The following is a 15,247-nucleotide window of genomic DNA, read 5'->3' on the forward strand; positions in this document are numbered from 1 at the left end:
ATTTATTCATTAAAAGGTGTAGCAACATAAAATAACAGTGCTACTTATGTATTATATGTATGCTTCTTATAGTTAAGTGATGTGCTTCAGAAACTCCAACTGTACTTTTCTTCAGAAACCATGGATTCTACTTGCATCGCATGTGCTTCTACTAATAACTTGGTTGCTCCCAAAGCCAAAAATATATCACTGCATCATCAGAATTTACAATGCTACGTATGAAATAACGATATGCTTCTTACTAAATGAAAAATGCTTCAAATAGAATTCCCATGGAACGCAATGCCATGTGTCCATTTTTTCCCTCTTCAAAGGAAGAAGCAATAGTGATTCGTGAGGTTGAAGAAAGGCGGAGGAGAGAGGTTGACGTGCATGTGCATTACGAGAGAGGTCATTGTGAGCAGTTTTTCCAAAGGAAGCATGTGCGTGCATTACGGAAGTAGTTATTGGGAGCAGGTTACACAAAGAAAGCATGCAATCAATTCCTGTAATCACGGTAGAGCCATACGGGCCTGGCTGACAATCGTACGGTCCAGCTTCTTCAAATCATACGGCTAATCGCTGGTCCGATGGGAAGCGAATATCGGGAGCCGATCCGTAGTGGTGCCCATAAGTTATTTCTCATTGTATCGGTTACCTAGCACATTGCACCAGATTAGCCAATACCTGAAATTTCCCCTCTTATAATGAAATATTTGGAAGACCAAACATGTATACAATCTGTGAAGTTGTGTTCGAATAAAGTGCAATATTCATAAGAATCAATAATCCCAATCATTATACCAAGTTTGCAGGATAATCCTAATGTAGAAAAAATCATGTGGAAAATAGAACAAATGAAAAAGAGAAATGTTGATACGAGTATGACCACATCAATCACCTTGCGTGAGCAGAGAAGCTAGCTTCATGAAGATTACCGGCACAAATGCACTTTCATGACCACCACATGTGTTGTGTGTACCAGTTGCAACTCATGGTAGATGGCCGAGACATGCGCCACATGACATGGATTCGATGGTGGCCGCGCAGAACACAGACGCCATGATGAATCGAGTCATGCCACAGGCTGCTGCCACCGACATGGAACAAAGCAACACCATGAAAAACGCCTATTTTATCTCCACGTTTTTCAGCTTTCAAAGTGACCTGGCAACCTCTTTGATAAGGAGCGTAGAGTGACAAATAAGGCATGAAATATTCGAGTATTTGACCTTTGATGGGCAGCATCAGAAATGTGGCAACGGATCTTCCAGTGCAGCGTCTTTTCCTACTGCAAGCAGACCTCATCGATCATGGAGTGCAGCTCGCTGGTGCATCTGCTCTCTAATCTTTCATGTATTAGTCTACAAACCGAGCAAGGTGTTTGTGTAGAAAAGGAGAGCAGCGGGAGTGCTTGGTAACTGGTTTTGTCAGACGTTCAGCGTGGTGAGACTGGGTTGCAAGGAACCGTACCTGAAGGAATGCACAGGGGAAATACTTGATCAAATCTTCTAGAAAATCTCTACTCAAATCTGATTTACAGAGACGATCAGATACATGACGACCGGCTCACGCGATTGGCTGAGTCAACTGAATCTGATTCCCGGAGGAGAGGGGTTACCCAGCGGCACCACTTGAATCTGATTTACAGAGGCGATATAGACAAGGCCACGCCGGCAGCGAGGAGCTGAGGGGCAAGGTATTTATCGGCACAAATGTCTCTTTGACTGCCTCATTTTTTCCACGATCTGAGTGCATGATGCCCCAATTACTTTTTTTGGCAGAATTAGAGGAAGATGTGACGGCGGTGGTTTCTATTTAGGAATGGGGAGACGAAGGTGAGGAGAGCAAGAGGGTGTGTCGTCTCTTGATTTCGCGAACGGTTCAGCTAAACAGCTTAGGCTACTGAAAGTTGGGTTGGAATGCTAAAGGTGATCTCATGTAAAATCCAGTGCGTCAAAAATTGATCAAATGGCTTACATTATTTTAGGTGACGTGGCTCACTGTAGATGCAGCTTGCAAACATTAATTGCCTATAGTGAGGATCAACTTTATAGATATTAGAGCATCTCCAGTCGCGTCCCCCAAACCGTCCCCCAAAGCGATTTGGGGCGCGCCGGACAAAAAACGTTCCCAGCCCGCCCCAAAGGCCCTTTTTGTCCGGCGCGGCCCGATACGGTGTCCGGCGTCCCGAGCCCGTCCCCGTCCCACAGGGGACGCACCGGGCACGCCGGACACAACGAAATGAGAGGCGAGGAGGCGCGGGCCCGACCCGTCGGCGGCTCGGACGCTCAACCGCCACATACGTAGCGACGGTGCAGTTGCCAGGAAGCGGAACCGTCGCATTGGCAACCGCGTCGACGACGCGCCAACCCCGCCGGAATGGAGCGCCGACTCCTCGGAAGAGCAACCGCTGCTCTCTTCAACTTCTGCGCGGCCGTTCATCCGCACTCAATAAGACCCGTACGTACGCCGTACGTACGCCACCATTCATCCAAGCCTCCATCCGACACCTCCAGCGACGATGAGCTACATCTCCCAGCTCCCGTCCGACACCTCCAGCGAGGGAAAGCCTGCTGGCTGGCGCCATTGGTGGGAGAGAGCCGGGACGCCGAGCAGCGGCGACGATTCCCCGCCGCCAGTTGACAGCGAGGAGGAATGGCTGGGCTGGGAGGAGGACGCGGAGGAAGAAGAGAGCGAGGACGCGGCGGCGGCGGTGGCCCGTGCGAAGGCGAAGGCGGCCAAGGCCAAGGCCGCCAAGACCAAGGCAAAGGCGCAGCCGACGAGCACCGCCGACGACGAGGAGGACTCCGACGCGTCGGGCGCCGACACCGCCTCTTCGGAAGAGGTGACGAGCAGGAAGCGCCACCGCGATGACGACGACGAGGCGGGGCCATCAGCGAAGAAGAAGAAGTAGATAGTTTATATGTATTTAATTATATTTTTCCGAAGTTTTATATATAATTTGTTTATGTTCAACCGATTTGAATATTAGTAAATAGTTTTTTTCTAGCCAAAAAAAGTACTTTTAATGTTTGGGGGCGGCGTTTGGGGGACGCGGCTGGGAAGCGACGTCCCCCAAACGCGGCACGAACAAAACACGTCCCCCAAACGTTCGATCCGACGCGTTTTAGGGGACGGTTTGAGGGACGCGGCTGGAGATGCTCTTATAAATACGGAGTACTCCATCAGTAGGAGAACAGGCGAACACCAAAGATCCTTCTTTTCCCCTCCTCTTCCCTTCTCCTCCCCAACGAAAAGCAAAACCCTCGTCGTTCATGGGCAAAAAATGCCAACACCGCGGCCACGTGCCGAATCCCAGGAAACATGCGGCGGAGGAGGCGCCGTCCCGTACTTCGACGGCGCAGGCCTGTGTTGAGGAGTCGCAGCCCTGTTCTGGGGCGGCGGAGTATGCGCAAACCCGTGCTGCGGCGGAATTGTGCTCCTGCCCTACCTGCCGATCTCGCGGTGGCGGCCCCTGCCGCAGGCGCGACACCATCCCCGACCAACTGTCTGCCCCCTGCCGCGGTAGCGCCGTCGCTACACAACTGCCTGCTTCCTCCCGCGGTGGCGCCGCCCCCAACCCGTATGCGCGCTATCTTTCCGTTAATGCTTATATCCTATAATCGGAAGAAAGGGCTTGGATCGAAATCAGGTTTATAGATTGCATAGCTAGGTAGTTTGTTTGATTGTTGCAACAACAAATCTATCAATTTGTGCACAAATCAGCAAAAAAAAGTATCCTTTCTCCTGTCAAGCTATGTCCATAGCAATATGATGATGATATGAATTGTTCACTCAGCTCTTATGCCAATCCGAATCGCTATTACTTGCACTTAACGTAGCAATGCTGCTCTTGCAATGTTCTGCCCTCCAAGGCTCTGTTTTTCTCATCGATTTACTTAATTCAGGTGCAAGTATGGTGTGGCTGAGCCTCCATCTGCACGGACGCCCCAGCAAACATCTGTCTCGTACTTGAGCAGTTTGCTCGGCACTACAACAGTGAAGGACACTGCAGCTTCCTCGTCCTCCCCGCAGGCTGTAGCTGAGACCCCACCATCTAAGCCAACCATTTATGTCAACAAACCTCCTGGTTGGTACTTCAGTATTTACATCAGGATCGATCATTCAAAATCTCTCCACACGTATCCTTGTCTTGGTGGACCATTCAAGAGCCCAGAGGAAGTTGAAAAGGCTATTGAGCGCTATCTTGATGACAAGCGGCATAAAACGCTGTATGGTTTCTCAATTTCTTACCTGTTGTTTTCTTCTCAATTTCTTACTTGCATCTGCACCTGATTATTTTCCCTCAGATAAGAAACACTACCATATAAGAGCTGTCAACTTGATCACAGAAATGATATCCTATATTTGGTCCTCTTTCGTCAAGTTCATGTTGTGGAACACCTTAAATTTAACACAACTGTTTGAACTAGTGCATAATTCGCAAGTAGAGATCAACATTAACAAAATTACATGTACGCGCTGCTGCTTTTTATTTTAGGTATGCTATCATCTGAACTGTATCTTATATAATTATTTAGCTTTAAGCTTCGGGACACCCATCTACCGCAGCTTTCTTAGTTACAATACACTGGTGATTAGGATCTGAAAATTAAGATGCGTAGGTTTTTTTTTTCCAGCACCTAACGATACACTTGTAGGTGGAAAGAGCAATGTGGGGATTCTGAGATGGAGATTGTTATAAAGAAGGCTCTTTACTGGCCTGATGGAAGAACAAGGAGATGTTCAGACAACCAGGTCGTGGAGCATACCCGTGAGCAAAAGAGTTTAATGCTTCAAGCTTTTCTGGACACTTATAATGAGAAGCACAAACTTTTTGGGGTCTCTCTCTCTCTCTCTCTCTCTCTCTCTCTCTCTCTCTCTCTCATTGTTATGTCCTGTTTTATTTCATGTAATGATTGCTGACCCGCCCCACTCTTTTAGGATGATGCATATGAATTCAAGGATATTTTGCACTTCCAGTCAATCGGTGAAGGCAATATGTGGTACAAGCATTTCAATTTCACTACAAAGACTAAAGATGGAATTGAGGATCTTTTCTTTGCTGAAGTGAAAGAAGAAGGAGACAATGAATTGGTGGCAAATACTTTCTGCAAGATTGAATCTAATGAAAATGGTAAGTATCAACAGAGGGCAGATATAATGGGCTATTCACTAAAAACTTGCATATGGTTTCTTAACTTGCATATCCAAATATGATGTCTTTTAGTTCTAGGCTTACTTTTTGTTGGTTGCTGATACATGATACGTAACTGTCTGCGCCTTTGCAGCATAAGGCATGAGGTTGCAAAATAGATTAGTGTTGACTGGGTTTTCTAAAATAATTTTACATTTTAGTGTTCTACTATTGATTTTGCGGGAAGTAGTGGCAAAAGCAAGAAGGGCAATGAAAATGATCATGGCACAGGCAGTCATTTGCATAATAGAGTTTAAAATACAGTTAGATGCAGTATGTGTAGTACTTGTAGTGAACACATGGAGGACCTTTCTGTCCAATAATAGATAAAATTGTGCATCCAGTCTTGTTCCACTCTTGTTCGAATTCAGAAACCAAATTCATTGTTGTCTTAAATTGATTTTACACTCACTCCATGATATGATGGAGGTATAACAATTCTCTGTTTTGACCTTATTCAACGAAGGCCACTGCTATGGTTGCATAAATAATGGAAGTATTGATATAAAGCACCCCGACAAGGCTGATGCATACTCTGGTGGTCACTTGGATGTATATCTGCCATTTGGTGGGGGTAGCCGCCGTCCTAACACATGGACAGGCTCTAAGGAAGATGTAATACGAAAACTTTAATCATACTAAAACTGCTGGACATTTGAATGTTTGTCTTATTATCTTTCTGTTATTACAGGTGGCTAGAGAGGAAGCTAGGCTGAGATATATCTATGGTGTAAAATGACAGAGTTTGCTTGCAAGGAGGGCGCTATGGTTCAAATATGTCGCATCCCGAAATTTTCTAAATTTTGGAATAAAAATAAAAATAAATTTAATGCTTGATTGATAAACTTGATTGAAAATTCACAAGGAATTGAAACTTTTTGAAGTTATCTAAAAGTAATTTTTAAAATGAGGTTTGCAAAGACTTTTGGTTTCAAAGTGTTTTTCAAAATCAAACCTGTTTTAGCTTTCAAGGTTTTCAAATCGTTAATGGATTTCTATTTAAGAAAATAAAACTATAGAAAACTATACTTACAAAATATTGCCCAAATAGCCATATAGGCCAAGTGCATGTGATTATTATTTGATTTTCACAAATGGATTTTAAAAAGGTTCCTTGATTGTCCTAAAATACTATTTTGATTTTTATAATTTCTTTTAGAAACTTGTTTGGTATGCACATATTAAAACTATCTCATATGACCATAATGGCATAGTTGTAATAAAATAATATAAAATAATAAATTGTAAAATTTAAATTCTTATGTTACTCTATACTGAGAAAAATAATTTTACAAATTTATAGAAATTTGTTTCACTCAAATCAAAGTTATAAAACTCATTTTATAAAAAAACAAGTAAAAAAGAAAAAGAAAAAAAAATTATAATGGGCCGGCCGATTGGACCGACCGGCCAGCAGGCAGCCAGGCCAAGCCCAGCCGGACCGACCAGCAGCCACCATCGATCGACCCACGGTCAAGGAAAGAACGACCCTAATCCCGTGTGTGTGTGAAACCTATCTCCACTCAGACAGTGGCGAACGCAGGAAAGAATTGGAGGGGGGCATACCTCAATTTTTTTTTGCGCACCCTCTAAAATGTGAAAAACCTTTACATAATGAAGTAATGAACAATATACAAGACAAATCCATTGCATTGGAGTTCAACACATATATCAAATGTGCACGATTACAATACAAATAGTTCAAAACATTACAAGGGTCTTATATGTAGAATATAGCATAATTAAAAATTTACATCATTTCTTCAATACAAATTGACATGCAGTGGTATCCTTTCCCCCGGATCATGTGGAAGAAAGTGAGCATCATGTGACCTTGCATTTGGTTGTTGGGGTGAAGGTGGGTGTGGTGTTGTATCTTAAATGTCAATCTCACTCTCAATATCGGATTCGACTTCTTCATCGTGTACAATATCGGATTGGACCGGAGATGCAATCTTCTTTGATGCCTCTTTATGAAAAAGTAGCGCAATTTGGCTATTTCTCTTCATTTCTACATAATTGAAACATTACTAATTTAGCAATTTTATGTGTTCTTCATCATATAAAACTTAACATACATAAAACAAACATCCAGAGACACATGAAAATAACACTTTATATGCACAGAACATACACAGAACATGAGAACAAGCATAACAGAGACAGAGACTGAGTTCTGGTCATTCATATGCAAAATCGGCCGCTCACTTCTGGAGTTCTGGTCGCAGGCTCGCAGCTCGATCGTGGGAAGATCCGGTCCGGGGCGGGCCTCCGCGTTCGATCTGCGCGGCCAGGCGGCCGGGGCCGGCGGTCAGCGCGGCGCGGCCGGGCGGCCAGGGCCGGGCGGGCCGTGGGCGAGCGTCGGACCGGGCACTGGGCAGAGTCGACGGCGGGCGTGGCCGACGGGCAGCAGCGGCGGCGGGCCTGGGGCGGCGGCGGGGGCGCGGGGCGGCGGCGGTGAGTGGAGGCTGCCGGTCGGGGGACGGTGGCCGCGTGGGGATTGGGGAATTGGATCGAGCCTCGTGGAGACGTGGAGTCGTGGTCGACAGGTCGAGGAGAAGTGCCGAATCGGGCCTTTTTTCTTTCCCATGGGCATAAGTTCTGGGCCAGCGAATTTCTGGGTGGGCCAAGACCCCCTCGGCCCCCCCCCCCGCTGCGTCCGCCAATGCACTCAGACCCTAATATCTTCATCTATATAACTCCGAATTTAGATCCGTTTATTTCCACGTGTTCACAACTTCAAGGTTCACTTTTTCCATCGACCTATGGCCTATATAAACCCTCCACCACACCGCAAATTCGTTTGTTTTTCCCTTAGCTCCTCTCGAAACCCTAGATCAACGAATGTTTACTCGTTCATTTGACCATCAAAACTATCTCAAATCGCTTCGGTATCTACACGAAAATTGTAGATATCGTCGAGATCTTTCAATCTCGACCAATCTCATCTCTTTTCGTCCACCGTACATGGAGAACTTCGCATCGCAAGGCGTCAGGTCTGACAAAGGGAATTCTCAATTCGTTCGCGGTCGTTTCACGAAATCCAAATTTCTTTGATGAGAAGTTAGATCCGTTCATTATCTATAACTTTCATGTTGGAAGTTTTTTGATTTGAATTACCGATTTATCTCTCATCTACAGATCTATTTCGAGTCATCCAGAGCTAAATCGAATTTCAAACCGTTCCCGAATCGTTGTGACTTCAACTCGAAAGTTGTTCCTCTCGTCAAGATCTTTTAATTGCCGCAAGTCTCATCTTGTTTCGTTTATTGAGCAAGAATAAAATCGTGTTACAAGATTCAGATCTCATAAGGTATAACCCAAATCTTGTCAAATTCATTATTTCGATTTGAAAAGTAGTTTGTACGTTAGATAGATCTATTAATTCTATACAACTTCGATGTAGAAAGTTTTTTATCTGAGCAAATTTTTCTATCAGCCTTTATGACATCATCATGATATCAGCATAGTAAACGCAGTCTGGTCAAAGTCAATTACAGTCAGCGGTACGGTCAGCGGTACCGTCAGCAGTACAGTCAGCGGTACAGTCAAACTCGGTCAAACTCGTTTTTAATTTAATGTTAAATGTTAGATTAGGTGTCTAACTAAGAAATTCAATATAAAAACATCTAAACATCCCAAATTTATAAATTTTATATCCCTGGAAAGCTGATAACTTGTAGAATCCAAATATACAGAAATATTTCATATGTATTGTGGTAATGTTTGAATCATAATTTAAATGGTGTAATTGACCCTTTTTCTCTATAAAAATTATATCAAATGATCTACTAGTTCAAAATTAACAAATTTGTAGTCTCTGGAATCCCTAGAACATGTAGAACATAATAGAATCAGAAAATATCAAAGTTCTTATGTGCACAAACTTGGTGCGTTCAAATTCATTCAAATCACTAATTTGATCATAACTTGAGTTCTAAAAATGGTTTTGGAGTGAAACCAATTGCATAAACATTGTTTTACAGTACTCCATCCAATAGCACCGCTGTCTAAAATAATTGAATCACTTTCCGAATATTCAAATTTAAATATGAGGATTTGAGTAATTTTGGCATAACTTAAAATCTATAAATCATTTTAAGTTGATTCCTTTGACAAATAAATCATATCGAAACTTCATATCCAGTAGAACTTCTATTTAGTTTAGATGAACACATTCATCATGCTCCATGTTCACATCTCTCCAAATCCTATTATCCTAGTCCATAGTATTCAAATAACAATTGAGTTATTTAAGTAAATGGTGTCAATCTTAACTATAGATTTTTTTCCTTGTGCAAATGTTGTGTTGAGACACTCTACTGCATTCGCACATGTTTTGAACCCTTGATATCCATTAGCATCTTTAACCCACATTTTCAACATCATTCATACATATTCAACCTCGTGCTCACTTAATCTTACTGGCTTATATTGAACTATTCAATTTACAAATTAGTTAATTGAGTAATTCAATATATCACAAGTCCATACCTAGGTCTATGTATAATTTATACTATTTTGAGTAATTGTTGTCACACTTATTCAATAGTATTGTTGTTGCACTATTTGTCACATATGTGATTCAATTCACATGAGCTGTTCAAAATCCTTTTCATGCTTTTATGATATTGTGTTAGATCTCTCTCTCTCTCTCTTTAGATGTTATGTGAAGTCCACCATATAATATTTGCCTTCGGGACTAAAGAGAGGGATCTACTATTTGGATGTGTATGGGAGTATGCCCGGTGATACTTGTGACTACACCCAGTGGCTTACAACCTCCACGGTCAAAGGGGGATAAGGAGAGATTCACTAAGCTCATAACGATATCCATGGGAAACCCTTAATTGTGATGGGCTGTAGAAGTGATTTGCTCGCAGCATTGCAGTGGTTATTTAGAGGTCACCTCATCACATGACTCTAGAAGCGGTTGCTCGTGAGACTTGTTAGTGAACACCTTATTATGGAGCTATCCCCACACATATCATGACGAAAGGTATAGGTTATCTTAATCATAATTAATTTTCACATGCTAGGGGTGTATCCTATATCCCCAAGAACATTTAAGCCTTATTGAGTTCCAATACCAATCCCAACGCACTTGTTACTTTACTCGCTTTCATTTACTTTCTTGCAAACAAACACAACTCTCTTTAAACACTCTTACTTGAGATTAAAGGCAAATTAAAAGTATACTTTGGTAGATAGTAACAGGGAGCATAAAGACCTCTACCAATAGCTTTGTGTGGTTACTCTTATTTCAAAACTAGCTACAATTGATCTGTGCACTTGCAGTTGCAGCCATCAGCAAGATAGGAGTGTGGCCACGGGATCGAAATGGATTTGGATCCGCAGCTCCTTCGTCTGTTGGGTGTTCTGCTTGGCCGCTTGGGTAGAAATCATGACGATTTATTTGGAGTGTGGCCTCGAGGCCAATATGGAGGCGGAGCAACGGCTCTCTGTGGGGTGGGTTCCGGCTGCTTGGGTGGCAGAGTCATCGACCAGTTTTGAGCGCGACCTCGGGGTCGGTGTGTGGTGGCTGGTGGTGAAGGGGTTGGCAACAAAAAACAATAATTTTTCTAACTAAGGTAATCCAATTGCCTAGATCTATCTAAAAGTAATGATGTAACGAAGAGTGTTTTGGTGATGTGCCCTCGTAGACCGGAAGTGGTTAGTGTTCCGCTGGAACATGGATGATCGATGTAGTCGTACTTCCTCACCGACCTCAGGGTCGTGAAGCGCCTCGTACAACAACAGGTGCCACAAATGGCAGCACCTCCGAGGTCTCGCATATGTACAGTGTCCTGCGATGACTCTCGTATCTCTGATCCAGCCGAGATTGCGGAAGTAGATCTTCTGATCGAAACACCAGTAGAACGATGGCGTACTAGGGTGGAGTCGACTCTCTTCGTGCGCACCTCTTTGAGGAACTGCGTGCGGGAGAGAAAATGAGAGAGGGGGAGAGGCGCCTCAAGGGGGCTCTCCTTTTCCCTCAGGGGAAATTGTGTACTCTCCTCCTCCCAAGCCTCCACCTTATATGGGGATAGGTGGCCAACTGGGCCAAGGGAGGGGGTGGCTAGGCCAAGGGAGTCCCATGCGCCCCAAGCTAAACCCTAACCTAGCTCCCCCCCCCCCCACCTTATCCACTTGGGGGGTTGGTCGGCCCCTTAATGGGCCTCCCCTCTGGGAGGGGCTCATTAAGATGGGCTGCATTTTTTACTTTATTAAATAATCATATATGTAATATTAATTCATTTAATTAATATATAATACATATTATTTAATTTCCGGTGATCCGAGACACATCTTGAACCACTTCGAACATCCTTCAGATTCTTTCGGAACCTTTCCAGTTCTCTCTTCTCTATTCTCCGGTGTTTCCAATAAATCCAGAAGCATCTCTAAGCATCACCGAACCCTTAAATGTGTTACCCTACGGTTCAGTAATACTATAGACAAGATAGATACGCCTCTCCGATCAATGATCTTTAGCGGGACCGGGAAGAGCATAATGACCCATGTGCATTCCAAGATATACATATATCGTTGAACCATAAAGATTGAGTCATATTTCGTTTGTTACTTCAATACCAGACTTGTCTGTGATCGTCGGTATCATACCTATTTCCATCTCGTCACCGATAAGGCTATTCAACTCGTTTCGTGATATTCCATCCCCATGTCCTAGTCATACTTGCGCACCTTCATGGATGTAATCTCACCGAGTGGGCCTAGAGTATCTTTCCATCACGCGAATGAAGAAATACCGATCTCAATACATACACCTTAGTCTACCCTTTCGGAATACCTGATAGACACCTTTATGATCACCCTATTATGGTGATACGGATGATGCAGTCAAAGCAGCCTCCCGTGGTAACGATTAGATATGATCTCATGGTCTAAGGATTAGGTTACTATGCTTTCATAAATATCGCAACGATCAACTTTGTGATTTGATCGTGTTGCAATACTTATATTGGGTATGTCATCATATCAGTCACCCAATGATATGCTCCCATTGCCATTTGACAAGAATCTCCATGATCGGGAAAAACCTCGATCATCAGATGACCAATGAGCTAGTACGCATAAATGCTCACTAGGGCCTGGTTGTTTACATACCACACGTGTATCAATGTTTCCTATTAATACAGTTATAGCATGTCACGAAACTTATTATGAACTATCGAGATATAATAATAAAGACCCTTTGTTATTTGCCTCTAGAGCATTATATCCAACAGTATCCCACTTGCACTAGAGTACAAATAATCTAGTTGAATTTGTTACTAATCCTAACACCATATCACATGTGTGCTATCGATCATGCTTGCTCGTGGAAAGGGTTCTGTTAACAACCCGGATGAAAGAACATCTCTCATATTATGTTTTGAGTGTTTGATGTCAATGTATGTGATACACTAATGTTTGTTTAAGTGGTACAGGGTTTATATAGATACATTTGTATGTGTGTTGGATGTGGTCAGTGCTGTCAAAAAGAATCAGCAAAAAGTTCATCAGGCCGGATAATCCGGGCCGGATATTTCCAAAATATCCGGCCCCCAAATTTTCGGCTAAGGACTTGAGGAAAAGCAGCTCAGTATAGGGGCCGGACTTTTGCCCGGATATTGTCCCGGTTTTGTCCCAGGGCCGGATTATCCGGGCCGGACATTTCATAAATATCCGGCCCCCTCGAAAACGGCTAAGGACCTGAAGAAAAGCAAGTCTGGATAGTGGCCGGATATTTGGCCGGACATTGTCCTGGTTTTGTACCGGGAGGCTGGATTATCCGGGGGGGGGGAGCGGTCCCCCGGAAGCCCCAACGGCTGGATTTTGGGGAGGGGTATTTATACCCCTCTTCTTCTTCCTTCCCCTTTTTGCTCAATCATTGCACAAGAAATCTGCCAAGCTTCACCTCCATTAGAGCCACCTCAAGAAACACAAGATTTGCAAGATCTCCTTCCTCCCCCAACCAAAGCTCTTGATCTTTGGAGATTCGAAGGAGAAGCCACCGATCTACATCATCACCGAAGCGTTTTTCATTCCCCCTCATTTGTTTGAGGGATCTCATGCTAGTGTTCCTATTTGGTTCCCTAGTTGATTTGTGTTGATGTGTTGTTGTTGATTGTTGTATTGTTACAGATTTGGGAGCCTCCAATTCAATTGTGGATGTGTGCCCCAAGAACCTTGTAAAGGCCCGGTTTCCGCCTCGAGGAAATCCCTTAGTGGAAGTGGGCTAGGCCTTTGTGGCGTTGCTCACAGGAGATCTGAGTGAAGCCTTCGTGGCTGTTGGTTTGGCTTTCGTAGCAACCACACTCCTCCAAACGTAGACGTACCTTCTTGCAAAGGAAGGGAACTACGGGAATCATCTCCGTGTCATCGCGTGCTCCACTCTCGGTTACCTCTATCCTATTCTATCTCTTATATTGTGTAGCTATATCTTGCTTAGTTGCTTAGCTTGTCATATAGGTAAATTCACTTAGTTGCATATCTAGAGAATTTACCTTTGTGTCAAGCCTAAATTGAAAAAGAACTAAAAATTGGTTAGCACCTATTCACCCCCCTCTAGGTGCGGCATACGATCCTTTCAATTGGTATCAGAGCCTCGGCTCTTATTTCGGGCTTAACCGCCTAAGAGTATGCCGAACGAGGATTCCTCGGAAGGGGCCGCCAAGACGGTCTCCATGGAAGACTTCAATTCGTTGAAGTCCTCCATGGAAGCCCAAATGAAAAGCATGAAAAAGATGATTGCCGAGCTTTTGGCTCCGGTCCCTCCCAAGGCTCCCATTGTAGAGGTAAAGGACACGGGTGCGTTAGAAGAGGGAGATGCTTCGGAATTACCCTCCTCTACCAAACCCGTGGAAGGTGATAACTTAAACACTATCAAATCTCCTAGGGCAACTAGTGGAGGTGAGAGCTACAATCGAGTAGCTCCACCTTTTCTATCTCCCGATATACCGGTTCCCCATCCCCATATGAACATTCGGGGCGACCCACCTAAGTTTTCCATTGAGAATTTCGATACTAGGCAATTTGAGTTTCGTTCTCATGTTTGCAGTGCCTCCAATGAACTTTGGAGAATCATCATGGAAGGCTTCAAGCCATACAACCCCGACAAGTTGACTAGAAGAGAAGCGGTTGATAGTCAACTCAACAACACCGCCTTGCACATGATTCAAACTAGTGTGGGGACAAAGGAATTGCATCGTGTTCGGAACTATACCACCACCAAGGAAGCTTGGGATGGTTTGGCCGCTAGTTGCATTGGAAGTGAGAGCACGAGGAGGAACAAGTATAATGCTCTTAAGAATAAATCCGAAGGTTTCATGAGGCTACCGGATGAAGATCATGAAGTCATGTATGGAAGACTTCTCACCGTTGCCGATGCCTTCCGGCTTATTGGTGCCACCCACATCAATGACTCTTAGATCAAGGAGAAGTACATTGAATGCATGATGCCGTTTGTACCCATTGATGTCAAGACTCTTGTAGGGAGGGAATGCTATTCCTCTCTCACCTCTCAACAAGTCGTGCACGAGATGCAAGCTCTCAAGGTGCTTGAGCAAAACTCTCATGATTCTCGCAATCGAGCTCTTGGGATGACAAAAGGTTCCAACCTTGCCTTGGCGGTCAACTCCGTTGAAGAAGTGATTCCTCAAGAATCTTATAGGGCATCTTGGAGTATGTCCTATCCGGAAGACTTGGAACACCACTACCATGACCACATGGCATTCCATGCTAACTCCTTTTGGGTTGATCCATCCAAGGCCAAGGAAGACAACATCAAGAGAAACAACTCAAGGGGGTTCACAAGTTCGGGCCCAAGAACAAGATCTTGCTACAATTGTGATGACAAGCGCCACTTCATTGCCGAGTGCCCCTATGAGAATAGGGAGACTCATGGTGGAAGGCTCATTCCCAAGGACAAAAGCAAAGACTCAAAGGGCAAATATTCAAAAGCCCCCAAGAAGAAATTCTACAACAACAAGACCAAGAAGGGCAAGAGGCCCTCAAAGATTGTGCTAGTGACTAGGGAAGAATATTCTTCCGATGAGGTTGAAA

General features: G+C 44.0%; 1 protein-coding gene across 1 annotated transcript; it reads left to right on the top strand.

The window, feature by feature from the left end:
- The first annotated feature begins 3,257 nt into the window (after window positions 1-3,257).
- On the top strand, window positions 3,258-5,972 carry LOC124656072. Its single transcript, XM_047194878.1, has 6 exons — window positions 3,258-3,565; window positions 3,891-4,214; window positions 4,644-4,824; window positions 4,927-5,119; window positions 5,646-5,794; window positions 5,871-5,972. Exons 1-6 carry the CDS (start codon window positions 3,258-3,260, stop codon window positions 5,916-5,918), a joined length of 1,203 nt encoding a protein of 400 aa, XP_047050834.1. The 3' UTR covers window positions 5,919-5,972.
- The last annotated feature ends 9,275 nt before the right edge of the window (window positions 5,973-15,247 follow it).

The sequence above is a fragment of the Lolium rigidum genome, chromosome 5 (genome assembly GCF_022539505.1).
Source record: "Lolium rigidum isolate FL_2022 chromosome 5, APGP_CSIRO_Lrig_0.1, whole genome shotgun sequence".
Taxonomy (NCBI): domain Eukaryota; kingdom Viridiplantae; phylum Streptophyta; class Magnoliopsida; order Poales; family Poaceae; genus Lolium; species Lolium rigidum.